This window comes from Felis catus, chromosome E2, assembly GCF_018350175.1.
Source record: "Felis catus isolate Fca126 chromosome E2, F.catus_Fca126_mat1.0, whole genome shotgun sequence".
In the NCBI taxonomy this organism is placed as follows: domain Eukaryota; kingdom Metazoa; phylum Chordata; class Mammalia; order Carnivora; family Felidae; genus Felis; species Felis catus.
This window is the reverse complement of record NC_058382.1, coordinates 14,538,478-14,553,682: the sequence shown is the minus strand read 5'-3', so window position 1 is coordinate 14,553,682 and position 15,205 is coordinate 14,538,478. Positions and strand designations below refer to the sequence as shown.

Here is a 15,205-nt window from a genome sequence, read left to right as displayed (position 1 = left end):
GGAATCACCGCTTTATCCCAGGGCCCTGCACAGCATGGGGCACAGAACAGGTTCTCAAGGAGCACGTGTTGAATGGATTACCAGAGGGTGTGACATTAGGGCGGGGTAGGGCAGGGACTATACTACGTCAAAATTTTGTATAAATGGGAGTCCTCAAACCCAGCAGATACATAGACTGAATTCAGGAGTTCAGCAAACACACGACAGAAGGAGTCCTTGCATTTCAAAAGGATACTATGGCAGGTAAGGTGGGGCAAGGGCAACAAATGCTTGCAGTGCTAGAGGTTGAGCAGTTGGGCTGTGGACAGGCCGAGGCAAGATGGTGAGACTTTGTGGTAGCATCTTGCCAACACCAAGTGGTCAGTTTTGGGAACCACTGGGTTATACCAACAGGAAGCATTGGAACACATTTTGTAACTGGACTCCACCATTACTGTGTACTGTGAGTTTTTGTTTTTCCATGTTCTTTTAAAAAAAATTTTTTTAAGTGTTTATTTTTGAGAGAGAGAGAGAGAGAGACAGAGATAGAGCACAAGGGGGGCAGGGGCAGAGAGAGAGGGAGACAGAGAATCCAAAGGAGGCCCCAGGCAATGAGCTATCTGCACAGAGCCTGACGTGGGGCTCAAACTCATGAAATGTGAGATGATGACTTGAGCCGAAGTTGGATGCTTAACCAACTGAGCCACCCAGGTACACCCCCACTGTCCTATTTTCAGCAGTGGAAACAAAGCAGTACTTAATATTTGATCCATATTCCATTTCTTTATTACCTAGTGAAATTGAGACTCTTTGCTCTATTTTATTATTTTTTTTAATGTATGAAGAGATATATATATATATATGAAGAATAAGGGCCCCCTACATAAACAGAATCTCCTATGGAAAATGGATCGAATATTGCTAGATGCCATGGTTTTACATTTATATTTTATTTTATTTTTTTCAACGTTTATTTATTTTTGGGACAGAGAGAGACAGAGCATGAACGGGGGAGGGGCAGAGAGAGAGGAAGACACAGAATCGGAAACAGGCTCCAGGCTCCGAGTCATCAGCCCAGAGCCTGACGCAGGGCTCGAACTCACGGACCGCGAGATCGTGACCTGGCTGAAGTCGGACGCTTAACCGACTGCGCCACCCAGGCACCCCTACATTTATATTTTAAACAATAAAACAACTCCCACTCTGCACCTATTATACACAGAGGCTGTAATTAACAGACTTGCTTTCTGGATACTCAGTTCTTCCCCAAAGCAAGTGAACTATGGGACCATTTTACTGGTAGAGAAAAGGGGCAAATAATATAAGTGTAGTGATACTCCCAGAGAGAGCTAATAAATGGGAGAATCAACATTCATTCTCAGGTCACTAAGCTCCATACCTGCTCCTCTCACTGGCCTCATTGATAAATGGCCAAATCAGCTTCAAGATCTCACATGCTGACCAGTGTAGATGGCAGTGACCCTGAGTCTATGGCTGATTAGGGCAACAGAGTCTCAAATACTCTATGAATCATATGAACTCAAATGAATCCAACGTTGATAATCATGTCACTACCCTATGTTATTCCAACTGTCCTCACATATTTTCTTTTTTTTGATTTTTTACATTTATTTATTTTTGAGAGACAGAGAGACAGAGCACAAGTGGGGAGGGGCAGAGACAGAAGGAGACAGAATCCGAAACAGGCTCCAGGCTCTGAGCTATCAGCACAGAGCCCGACGCAGGGCTTGAACTCACAAACTGTGAGATCATGACCTGAGCCGAAGTTGAGCCGAAGCTCAACCAACTGAGCCAGCCAGGCGCCCCGAGGAAAGATATATTTTCTCCCACTAGTCTGGTTCATTTTTCTTGGCTATGAGTTCCTAGTATATTCTTTTTTTTTTTTTTTTTTTAGCGTAGGTTTATTTATTTATTCATTTAAATTTATTTACTGTTTTTATTTATTCATTGTTATTTATTGTTTAATTTACATCCAAGTTAGTTAGCATATGGTGCAACAATGATTTCAGGAGTAGATACCTTAATGCCCTTTACCCATTTAGACCATCCCCCCTCCCACAACCTCTCCAGCAACCCTTTGTTTGTTCTCTGTTTAAGAGTCTCTTATGTTTTGTCCCCCTCTTTGTTTTTATATTTTTGCTTCCCTTCCATATGTTCATCTGTTTTGTACCTTAAATTCCTCGTATGAGTAAAGTCATAGGATATTTGTCTTTCTCCGACTAATTTCACTTAGCATAACAGCCTCTAGTTCCATCCATGCAGTTGCAAAGGGCAAGATTTCATTCTTTTTGATTCCCGAGTAATACTCCATTGTGTATATATACCACATCTCCTTCATCCATTCATCCTTAGATGGACATTTGAGCTCTTTCCATACTTTGGCTATTGTTGATAGTGCTGCTATAAATATGGGGGTGCATGTGTCCCTTCGAAACAGTATACCTGTATCCCTTGGGTAAATACTTAGTAGTGCAATTGCTGGCTTGTAGGGTAGTTCCATTTTCAATTTTTTGGGGAACCTCCACACTGCTTTCCAGAACTAGTATATTCCTCTAGAACAAGTGGACGGTTAGGACAGTTACTTGCTCTTAAACCAGGCTTGAACCATTTTCGCATAGGGGAAACAATTTCAGTGGTGCAGAGCAATCCCAGCAAGATGGTGAAGAGTGGGTTCCATGAGTCAACTTTTAAATAATTAATTAATTAATTAATTAATTGGAGTTTTCCCTATATTTTTACCTCTTGAATTTTTTAAATGAAATTTATTGTCAGATTGGTTTCCATATAACACCCAGTGCTCATCCCAACAGGTGCCCTCTTCAATGCCCATTACCCACTTTCTCCTCTCCCCCTGCCCCCCATCAACCCTCAGTTCTCTGTATTTAAGAGTCTCTTATGGTTTGCCTCCCTCCCTCTTTGTGTCTTTTTTTCCCCCTTCCCTTCCCCCATGGTCTTCTGTTAAGTTTCCCAGGATCCACATATGAGTGAAAACATCTGGTATCCGTCTTTCTCTGCCTGACTTATTTCACTTAGCATAACACTCTCCCGTTCCATCCCCGTTGCTACAAATGGCCAGATTTCATTCTTTCTCATTGCCAAGTAGTATTTCATTGTATATATAAACCACATCTTCTTTATCCATTTGAGTCAACTTTTAAGACCAAGCTCTTGGCTCTCGGGTCAGGCTCAGGTAAGAAGTTTATCTTTGAATGTATTTTTTTTTTTTTTTTTTTTTTTTAATGAAAGCCTTGTGTCTATTCCTTTTGCAGAAGAGCAAAGGTATGCTCGCCGGAGGCGCACACACTTTAGTGCAGAACAGCTTCAAGCACTGAAACAAGTGTTCGAAGAGACCATGTACCCAGACTGGGTTACCATGATGGAACTTATTTCATCTACTCAGCTAGACGAATCCGTGATAAAGGTATGTCCCTGAGTGTGTGTCTACACAGCACACCTAACCCAGAGCTTCATATACACTTTAGTCATCATGTAATTCCTATTTATTGAACAACTGGTATGTGCGCAGACAGATGTCTTATAGTTTTATTCTTATGACCATCCATTTTATTAGGGAACACTAAGCTCGCAGAGAATCCTCCAAGGATTATAAACATAAGAGCTAGAATTTGAACCCAGACCTTTCTGACTCCAGACCCATAATGCTACACAGCGATGGATCTCAGATAAGCCCATTGGAGTCAGCTCCTGTTTATGTCTAGACTCTCCCTAATCAGACCATTCGGTCATTTAGATGCCTTGCAACTAAGTTGCCACAGAGTATTCGGGGTATGAGAACCTCCGAATGAATCCCGAAGACACACCCCAAGCTACACTTCCACTCCAAATTCTTGGTCTTTAGAAGTCTGTCTGAAAATGCTGAGCATCCACCAAGACAGAAGCACCTTGCTTAACCCCTCCTGATCTAGGGTTTGAGTGCTCTGTCATGATCTTACACTCCCTTTGCCTTCTGGAACTCAGGACAGCAGAGGATAGAAGGAATGTCCCTTGTTCAGATAACTATGAAGAGATGAGACACTAGCCTTCTCATGCCAAAAGAAACTAATTCCTGAGAAACATGAGGATTTCCCTTTAGACCCGCCCCCCCCCGTATTAACCTGCTCACCTCCTCTCTCCCCAGACTTGGTTTAAGAACCAGCGCGTGAAAAGGAAGAAAGAGCAGCAACAAACTGATTCAAATTCGTCACTAAAATCACCAAACCAGACGATTTCAATCAAAGAGGAGCAACCTCCCTTACCTGTAACTTCAGCAAACACTCATCCCGGGAGTCCCAGCATTTTGGATGCCTGTGACCATGAACTACCTCAGTCTCCTGATAGCGTGCAATCTGCAGGTGCTGGTCCCTCCAAGTGGAATTCGTCTTGGGATTCTCCACCTTATGATCTCCAACAGATATGTCTGGGGGACCCTGATCCTCCTTGGGCCTCCATTCCCTATGACATAGATCAACTTATACAACTATATGCCTTACCTGGGGATGATGATCTAGATCAGTACCTCTCCCCCAGGTGTCCCAGTTCAGGAGATATGGCTGACATACCCACCCTTATTGAGAAAGATCTATGATCCAAATCCTGACCAACTGAGAGACGTTTCCAAAGGCCTTTCATGGGTCAACGAAGTCTAAATGGACCAGAGCCCAGGAATTTGCCTTTTTCTGTGAGAAGAAAGAAATCCAGGATAGCCTGGGTGGCTCAGTCGAGTGTCTCTTGATCTTGGCTCAGGTCATCATCGTGAGTTCGAGCCCCGCATTGGACTGTGCTGACAGCACAGAGCCAGCTTGGGATTCTCTTTCTCCCTCTCTCTCTCTCTCTCTCTCTCTCTCTGCGCGCTATCATGTGCGCGCTATCTCTCTCTCTCTCTCTTTTTCTCAAAATAAATCAACTTAAAAAAAAAGAATCTACCTTTAAAATTTTTTTTAGTGTTTATTTCTGAGAGAGAGAGGGAGAGAGAGACAGAGCATGAGCAGGGGAAGGGCAGAGAGAGAGGGAGATACAGAATCTGACGCAGGCTCCGGGCTCTGAGCTGTCAGCACAGAACCTGATACTCCATTGCTGAGTGGAACCTGAGGCTCCATTGCTGACAACAGAGAGCCTGATGCAGGGCTCAAACTCGTGAACTGAGAGATCGTGACCTGAGCAGAAGTCGGACGCTTAACCGACTGAGGCACCCAGGCGCCCCAACAATTTACCTCTTATCAATGCCTGTGTAACTTCTGCACTCTGAGTACCGTCTCAACCAAATTTCAGTATTAAGGGCAGTCACAGGTGCCTTTAGAATGGTAGTAGAAACCAGTTAGTTTTCCTTGGGTGCTAGCTTGTCGCAACTGACCTAGCTCCATGAAAGCACTCCAACTAAAGTCCATGCCATATAGACGAAGCTCTCTTGCACCTGTTCCCCATGGGCCATCTTTATCTCTTTAAAAAAGTCACAGGGACATTAGCAAGGTGGTGGACTAGGAGGTCGCAGCACTTGTGTCTCCCCAAAACGATGATTTAACAACTAACTACTCACTGATGAAAATAGCTCAGAGAGAGCTCTGGAGTATAAGCAAGAAGCACAGCAACCCAGGGGAACATAAACCCTGAGGCCTCATAGAAAAGCATAGGAGGGATTTTACCTGTGTCATCTCATCCCCAGTTCTACAGAGTTTGTTGCCATAGAGGGATCTCCTTGGCTGTGATGCACTTACCCCCGACCCTCTCCACCCATCCCACTTCAAGAAAAAGAGAGTAGGGAGACTCCAGCAGTTTTCACCACGAGGATTCAAGTGGCCCTTGTGGCCCTCAGGGACACCTGCAAATTTTGCTACTGAGGACTCACCCAGTGTTCACCCATGCTGATCCCAGCTGATGGAGTTGCCTAGAGTCCGTGCCCCCAAGCCCGTGTTGGAAGAGGTTATAGAAAGGATAAGACTGCGGGTTGACCCATGAGCTGGACATTGACAACCAGAGGCTCCTTACCCCCTCCCCTGTCCCTGGAACATGCATTCCACTTGACTTTCCCCACAGCCAATGTAAATTCCCTCATTATTAAACCTGCTATTTACCAATCTGGAGTAGTCTGCCTCTTCTGTCTCTTCTTGCCCTCTGTACGGTGGCCGGTTTCAAATCATATCTGGCAAGCTCCTGGGTAGCTTGCCAACCAACAACCCCTGGAACAGGAGCTGACACTTCAGCCCTATCCACACTGGCCCTGACCTACCACATGAACACCCACATCCTTGCTGGTTAGGTGCTTATTAAGAAATGCGATGAGGGGCACCTGCGTGGCTTAGTCGGTTGAGCGTCCGACTTTGGCTCAGGTCATGATCTCACAGATCGTGAGTTCGAGCCCCACATCAGGCTCTCTGTTGTCAGCAATGGAGCCTGCTTCAGATCCTTTGTCCCCTTCTCTCTCTGCCCCTGCCCCACTTGCTTTCTGTCTCTCAAAAATAAATACACGTTAAAAAAAAGAAAAAGAAATGGGATGAATAAAATGGATATTGATGGAATTCAAACAAAGATTTTAGTATAGTACTACCCAAGATTGGGCAGGCCAAAAGGACCCCCTACTGGCCTCCCAACATTAAAGAGCCCCAAACAAGTTTGTTCTATTTACCTTAGTTTGGAGAAATTTTAAAAGCCAAGAGTCAAAGATGATAATGAGAAACCTGCCTTGCAATTGACTCAGGCAATCATTAGGCAGATTAATCAAGATGAAGATTGACAAAAGGTCTCTTGGCTCAACCTCTTCCTGGAAGCCCAAAGTCTCTTGCACAAGAGTGGTTAAAATGGTTAGGGGGTGGAGGAGTTTCCAGACCTTGTTGACATGGGTATGAAAACCCATCCGATGCAGGCTACAATCAGACTGAGAGAACATGAAGATACAAGGGTTGGTGGGATTATGGTCGTCGAAATGTTTCAACAGGATTCCTGCACAATAGTGGTGTTTCTCACCTGGTTGTGTTATGGGGTGGACGTTGTGTCTGAGCGGGGAATGATTCTCCTACCTCATACTGTAAACCAGAAAGCATGTGAGCCTGCCCTTCTAGCCACAATATTAACTGGATGTGGCAAATCCGGAACCAGTAAGATTGCCCGAGACCACACAGTGAGGAATGGAAGGCTGAGTGCCGGTAGTACAAATTCGCTGTGCAATTGCCCTATGTGGAGTGTAGACTGGACCTCCTGGCAAAAGCCTGTGAGCATCTCTCAGTAATGACAACTGGGGCTCTGGACCAGAGGATTTCCATTTGAGAAGAAAGCTTGCTATCCCTATGAGTTTGCTATTGGAACAGTGGAAACTGTCCTTCTCACTAATGGACCTTCTGGTTTCTAGAAACCAGAAATACCCATAATGTCTTGGGTGATGTTGGAGAGATGTTTTACTGGGGATGTCAGTACCCACAAGAGTTCCATTATAAAATGGAAATAATTTATACGGGATCTTGTTGCCTGGGGGACATGAGAGAGCCTCTTTTCTTCTAGGAGAGACTTTGGAGCCATGAGAGGAGCCACCGGACTCTAGTGTCACTTGGACAGTGCCCTATGAACAGCTCTCAATTGATTGACCAAGTACTGCTTAGGTCTGTGGACCAAAGTTCCAAGGTGAGTGGAGAGCATCCTGTTTGGAAGACAGCCTCTCTGACTGAAGAAAGTTAAAAAAAAGTCAGCTCAGTGGGCTGAACTTCATGGTGTTTTCCTAGCATGATGGAAGATTTGAACAGTAGAATAGGCCCCTGCCCATGGGCTACCACACCAGAAGCCGGGAAGAGGATGATTCCTCGCTAAGAACCTCTGTATTTTTAAACCTTATGTCAGAATTCCCAAGGGCCTGATGAGATGGGCTGTGCCCTCACGGCATCTGGCAAGACTGGGGTTAACAGCGGACGCAACTGTATTGCCTGGTGGGGGAGACCGCCCGCTGGAGGGGTGGGCTTGGGGAAGGGACTCGTTCTTCTGCCTGCAGTCCAGACCAGTATGGTGGCCAAACTCAAGGTGCCTTCCAAGGGTGGAAAAGTTTGGGCATAAAAGGAAAAAGAAGGAATAGCAGCTGAGGGTAAAGGAGTGAATACACAGGTTATGCAATGAGGGAGAGACTCAACGTTGCATTAACACCTTGGAAGAGGCTCAGCGCGAGAGAGGATACGGTCTCTTAGCTCAACTGTACCAGATGCCTGACTGGGTGAAGCTACATTCGCCAAGAGGATGTCTGCTTTTGGAACCTTGACAAGATCAAATGGCAGCTTCAAACCTGAGTAGCTTTGCCCTGGAGACACTTTCATATATATATCCTGTTCTTTTTTTTTTTTTTTTTTGAGAGAGAGAGAGAGAGAGAGAGAGAGAGAGAGAGAATCTCAAGCAGACTCGATGCAGGGCTCGATCCCATGACCTTGGGATCATGACCTGAGCCAAAATCAAAAATCAGATGCTCGGGGCGCCTGGGTGGCGCAGTCGGTTAAGCGTCCGACTTCAGCCAGGTCACGATCTCGCGGTCCGTGAGTTCGAGCCCCTCGTCGGGCTCTGGGCTGATGGCTCAGAGCCTGGAGCCTGTTTCCGATTCTGTGTCTCCCTCTCTCTCTGCCCCTCCCCCGTTCATGCTCTGTCTCTCTCTGTCCCAAAAATAAATAAACGTTGAAAAAAAAAATTAATAAAAAAAAAAATCAGATGCTCAACCAACTGAGCTACCCAGGTGTCCTGACACACACACACACACACACACACACACACACACATATATATATATATATATATATATATATATATATTCGACTGGATTAATGGCTGAAATGGGACCCTAGTAATGTGCTAGTATCCTTTGACTTTTATAATCAATTTGCTTTAAGAGATCTGTATCCGAAGGTCAGGGGGTAGACTGTGATATTGTGATACCTGTGAAAAGTACAATAAGAAAGTACAGTTGACCCCTGGACGATACAGGCGTTAGCGATGCCAACCCCCACGCAGTTGAAAACCTGTGTATAATTTTTGACTCCCTCCAAAATGTAACTAGTAATAGCCTACTGTTGACCGGAAGCCTTACGTATAACATAAACCCTTGGTTAACACGTATTCTATATATGTGGGATATACCGTATTCTTACAATAAAGTAAACTGGAAAAAAAAGAAAGTGTTATTAAGAAAATCATAATGAAGAGAAAAGGCATTTACAGCACTGGACATATATTTTATGAAAAAATCAGCTTATAAGTGGATCCACGCAGATCAAAACCAGGTTGTTCAAGGGGCAACTGTATATGTTAGCCTTTCCCCTCAGTTCCTGGCTCACAGCACTCAAAATCCTGTAATTTCACCAGTGGTTAGAGCCTTAGGGGCACGTCTTTTGTCCTAATATTTGGATTTTGTGCTTGGTTCCTGATACAGCCCCAACGCACTGAAGGTGAGATGAGTGTTTTGTTCAAAACAAGCCCTTTTCACCTGAGCGGGTCAGTCGGTTGAGCCTCCGACTTTGGCTCAGGTCATGATCTCATGGTTTGTGAGTTTGAGCCCCACATGGGGCTCCCTGCTGTCAGCGCAGAGCCTGCTTCGGATCCTCTGTTCCCTTCTCTCTCTGCCCCTCCCCTGCATGCTCTCTCTCTCAAAAATAAATAAACATTTTTTTAAAAAGCCCTTTTCTTGGGGCGCCTGGGTGGCGCAGTCGGTTAAGCGTCCGACTTCAGCCAGGTCACGATCTCGCAGTCCGTGAGTTCGAGCCCTGCGTCGGGCTCTGGGCTGATGGCTCAGAGCCTGGAGCCTATTTCCGATTCTGTGTCTCCCTCTCTCTCTGCCCCTCCCCCGTTCATGCTCTGTCTCTCTCTGTCCCAAAAATAAATAAACGTTGAAAAAAAAAATAAAATAAATAAAAAGCCCTTTTCTTTTCAACCAGACTGAGTTTATGTTAACGAGGTGACTTTTGGGAAACTGGGGGGGGGGGGGGGGGGGGGGGAGGGACGGTTGCCAAGGAACCAATCCTGGGATCAGAGGGTTGGAATTTCCAGCCCCACAACTTGACGTCTAGCGGGTGGAGAGGGGCTGGAGGTTAAGTTGATTGCTAATGGTCAGTGAGTTCACCAATCATGCCATAAAAATCCTAAATGACAGGGTTCGGAGAGCTTCTGGGTTGGTTAACAAGAACACATCCGTTTGCCAGAAGGCTGAAGCATCCCAAACTCCACAGGGACAGCAGCTCCTGTGTCAGGACCCTTCTCGACCTGGCCCTATGTGTCTCTTCATTTACTGTTCATTCACATCTTTAATAACCTTTTAATTCTCCCCCCCCCCTTTTTTTTTAAAGTAAACTCTATGCCCAACGTGGGGCTTGACCTCACAACCGTGAGATCAAGAGTCACATGCTCTACCGACTAAGCCAGCCAGGGGCCCCAATAACCTTTTTAATAAATGGTAATCTAATAAGTAAACCGTTGACCTGGGTTTTGTGAGCAGTTCTAGCAAATAATCGAAACCACGGAGGGAGACTGGGAATCCCTGACTTCTAGCTGGTTGGTCAGAAGCACAGGTGACAATTTGTACTTGCAGTTGGAGCTGGACGTGGGGGACAGTCTTGTAGGACCGAGACCTTTCCCTGTGGGATCTGATGCTACGACAGGTAGCTAATGTCCCAACTGTGTTAAATTGTAGGACACCCCGCCGGGGTCTGAGAAGTGCTCGGTGTGGGAACACCCACATACATCTGGTGTCAGACGTGGAGTATTGAGAGCAGAGGAGAAACAAGAGTTTTTCTTCGCGATCGTCTATGTCGAAAATAACCCAACGACAAATGTTTAGAATTAATAAACAAATTCAGTCGAGTTGCGGGATAGAACATCAACACACAGAAATTAGTCACGTTTCTACACACAGGCAGCGCACTATCTGAAAAGGACGTAAGAGAGCAACCCCACTCACAACAGCAACAAAAGAATAAAACGTTTAGGAATACACTTAACCAAACAGGTGAAAGACACCGAAGCGGTCTCCGTGCTGACAGCGGCGAGCCAGATGCCGAGCTTGAACTCACCAACCCTGAGATTATGACCCGAGCCGCAGTCGGACGCTCAACCCACTCAGGTGCCCACGAACAATTTTTTAAGGTTGAGCAAAAACCCAAGGTATTTTTTAAACTGGGTGGTGGATACACGCGTGCTCGTCTTATTATTCTGCTGTAAGAACAGTGAAGAAAAATAAAACATTAAAAAGTGGGGGCGGGTGGGGGGTGGTGGGGAGAGACCTTTAACCAATTCCCTGCGTGTGACGGGGGTGTCTGTCCTTGGACGAATTGGAAGCTGCGTTTTATACCGCGGCCAAGCAGGGATTCTGGTGGTGGAACCCTGACTCGGTAGTGTGACCCTGGAGGGCACCGAGCAAGGTCCTGAGAGTTTGAGATAATAGGTGTAGCCAAGATTTGGGCGCCGCCTGGGTGGAGGCCGCGTTGCCTAACTCTAGGGTCACTACCCACATTTGAGCTCCAGAGGGCGCCAGACGCACATAACATGCCAGATGGTGCTCCGTGATGGTGCGGTCCTCCATTCCCCCTGCGGGCGGGCAGCACTCCTCCACCCCATTTACAGGGACCGCTGCTTCCCAGGTCTACGAACTGGTCGGTCATCCCAAGTGGGCGTGTGTTTAGCCACTGCGACCCGCTTTGCCTGAGGACGTTCTCTCCAAGTTTACGGGGGTGTTTCCAGCAATGTCAATCAGGACTTAAGACCCCACCCCTTATCCTTGCCGCCCAATCAGGATCGACAACACAGGCACCAACAGAGCAGAGGATATTTTATACTCCCCAAAATATACACAAGCAAACAAATGAAAATAGGGTTTCTCCATGGAAATATTAATGACAATAAGTAGTCTGAATTACCAATAACCAAAGAAGTAACAGAGGAAGTAAAAGGTCTACACTCTAAGATTGACATTAGATGATTTACAGCCAGTTCTACCATATAGTCAGACAAAGAATTGCTAGGATTAGAAAGTGGTCCAGAGAATAATAGAAAAAGAAAGGAACGCTACCAAAATCTTTTGAGGGGCACCCAGGTGGTTCAGTTGGTTGGCTTTCCATTACTGATCTCTGCTTAGGTCATGATCTCATGGTCGGTCACATGGAGCCCCGCGATGGGCTCTGTGCTGACAGTGCAGAGCCCTGCTTGGGATTTTCTCCCTCTCCCCGCCCCTACCCCGCGCGCGCACGCGCGCGCACACACACACACACACACACACACACACACACACACACACAGACACACACACTCACGGTCTCAAAATAAATAAATAAACTAAAAAAAATCTTTTAGGGGTGCCTGGGTGGCTCAGTTGGTTAAGCGTCCAACTTTGGCTCAGGTCATGGTCCTGCGGTTTGTGGGTTCAAGTCCCGTGTCAGGCTCTGTGCTGACAGCTTGGAGCCTGGAGCCTGCTTCGGATTCTGTGTCTCCCTCTCTCTCTGCCCCTCCCTTGCTCTCTCTCTCAAAAATAAATTAAAAAAAAATTTTTTTTTAATTACAAAAAATCTTTTGAATGGTTGGCACAATTCCCTTAGCAAACCTAAAAAAACAATAAAAAACTAGGCAAATGGCACTCATAAAACAGAAGGAAAAATTCCAAGTCAAAAATGAACCAATTGAACTCAGCAATGTTTTAAGACAGTAATTCATAAGAAATGATAGGGATGCTGTCAGAAATACAGAAATATCTCAACATTACAAACTGTGCCATGCGTCCCAGCTCACTCACAGGTTAAAGATGAAATAATATGTGATCATCTCAAAAGGCACAGAAATGTTGCAAATTCATGGGACAGGCCCACCATCCTAGCATCTCCCTCTGCCTTTCCTCCAGCTTCCTCCAGCCAGGAAGCCGGAGCACAAATTCACCATTCCTTACAACGTGGAGAAGAAAGAGCTCGAACAGTGAGGAGAGTCAGAACCCTCAACTACCTTAAGGGCAGCCTGCAAAACAGGGAGAGCTGCAGAGATGGGAGACAAGGGAGAGAGAGATAGAGGGAGGTGGAGAGAAGTGGGGGTGGGGGGACACCGGGAAAGTGATTGAGGCAGAGAGGGAAATATAGAGATGGGGGGGGCGGGGAGATGAGGGTTAGATGGAGGGAGACTGAGGGGCAGAGAACCTTAGAGACATTTCCTCATCTGAAAACCATCACAGTGGGGCACCTGGGTGGCTCAGTCGGTTAAGCATCCAACTTCAGCTCAGGTCATGATCTCATGGGTTCGTGAGTTTGAGCCCTGCATTGAGTTCTGTGCTGATGGCTCTGGGCCTGGAGCCTGCTTTGGATTCTGTGTCTCCCCCCTCTCTCTCTGCCCCTCCCCTGCTTATGTTCTGTTTCTCTCTCTCTCTCTCTCTCTCTCTCTCTCTCTCTCTCTCAAAAATAAACATGAAGAATAATTAAAAGTTTGAAAACCATCACAGTGGCGTTCAATCAGTGGTGAACTCGATAAGAGTTCAATCAGTGGTGTCTACATGATTTTATTAATTCTGAGCCCCTCTGTTTTTTCACCTTGCAAGATCTCTACAAATCGGGTTTAATCCTGTAATTGAGGGCATCTTATAGTTAGTTGCTCTCCACTGGACAGCAGTCCTGATGCATCCCGTAATGTTTCAGCACAATCACTTAAAAACCATTTGAGGGGCGCCTGGGTGGTGCAGTCGGTTAAGCGTCCGACTTCAGCCAGGTCACGATCTCGCGGTCCGTGAGTTCGAGCCCCGCGTCGGGCTCTGGGCTGATGGCTCAGAGCCTGGAGCCTGCTTCCGATTCTGTGTCTCCCTCTCTCTCTGCCCCTCGCCTGTTCATGCTCTGTCTCTCTCTGTCCCAAAAATAAATAAACGTTGAAAAAAAAATTAAAAAAAAAAGTAAAATCTTAAAAAATTTTTTTCTAAATAAATGTAAAAGTGCTCTTTTAGCAAATATATGCTAAATACTGTAAGTGGTAACAACGCATTGTGTCAGCATAACTGCTAGCAGTTTTTCTGTCCTAGTGGTAAATAGGGCAATGCTGTATTTCATAATACAAGGCATCTTAAGTTTGATTAAATACGGCATATTATTTTGTAATCAAAACAAATGTTAAACCCAGTAGCGACAAGTACACCCAGGGCTCAGATCTTGAGATGAGGTTAAAAATTGTTGGTTTTGAGATAAGCACTGGGTGTCATATGTAAGTTATGAATCACAGGATTCTATTCCTGAAACCAAGACTACACGGTATGTTAACTGACTTGAGAATGAACATATATGTATATATATACACATATATTGAGAATGAATATACATATATATTCATATACATATATATTCATTGGTTTTGCTTTTCATTATATTCTTCAGTACCTTAAAATTTTTGCCATTTTTTGTTTTGTCTTATTAAAAAAATTAAATCCTGCCTATTTCTGTTTCTGGATAGTGGAAATATCCAGCTCCCTTGGAACAGAACTTCTGTCTTCTGGAAAAGTCATGAGAATGACTCTTTAGTCACACAAATGTAAAGCAAGTATTCACCCCTGATTGGTAATTCTTACTTTTTATATTCGATGTGTCTCACGTCCTTTTTCCTCCTCTATTCTTCCTCAACTGCTTTCTCTTACATTATGTTAATTTTAATAAAATTTTCAATGTTTATTGGTTTTTGAGAGAGAGACAGAGCACGAGCAGGGGAGGGGCAGAGAGAGAGAGGGAGCCACAGAACTCGAAGTGGGCTCCAGGCTCTGTGCCGTCAGCCCCAATGCGGGGCTCGAACTCACGAACTGTCAGATCATGGCCTGAGCTGAAATCAAGAGTCAAATGCTTAACCAACTGAGCCACCCAGATGCCCCTAGAATATATTTCTTTTTTTTTTAATTTTTAACGCTTATTTATTTTTGAGACAGAGAGAGACAGAGCATGAACGGGGGAGGGGCAGAGAGAAAGGGAGACACAGAATCGGAAGCAGGCTCCAGGCTCTGAGCCATCAGCCCAGAGCCCGACGCGGGGCTCGGACTCACGGACCGTGAGATCGTGACCGGAGCTGAAGTCGGAGGCTTAACCGACTAAGCCACCCAGGCGCCCCTAGAATATATTTCTTAACATAGTTCTTAGAGTAATTTTTCTCCTTATTCTCCTCTCCTCTTGGTACTCCCATTATGTGTATATTGCTTGACTTAATGGTGTCCTGCATTTTTCTGGGGCTCTCTGTTCGTTTTTTTTCATTCTTTTTTCTC

The 15,205-nt window shown here is 45.4% G+C and overlaps 1 protein-coding gene across 1 annotated transcript; it reads left to right on the top strand.

Moving 5' to 3' along the window:
* Positions 1 to 236: 236 nt before the first annotated feature.
* LEUTX (leucine twenty homeobox) lies at positions 237 to 4,757 on the top strand. Its single transcript, XM_023245946.2, has 3 exons — positions 237 to 243; positions 3,270 to 3,421; positions 4,139 to 4,757. Exons 1-3 carry the CDS (start codon positions 237 to 239, stop codon positions 4,583 to 4,585), a joined length of 606 nt encoding a protein of 201 aa, XP_023101714.2. The 3' UTR covers positions 4,586 to 4,757.
* Positions 4,758 to 15,205: the final 10,448 nt, after the last annotated feature.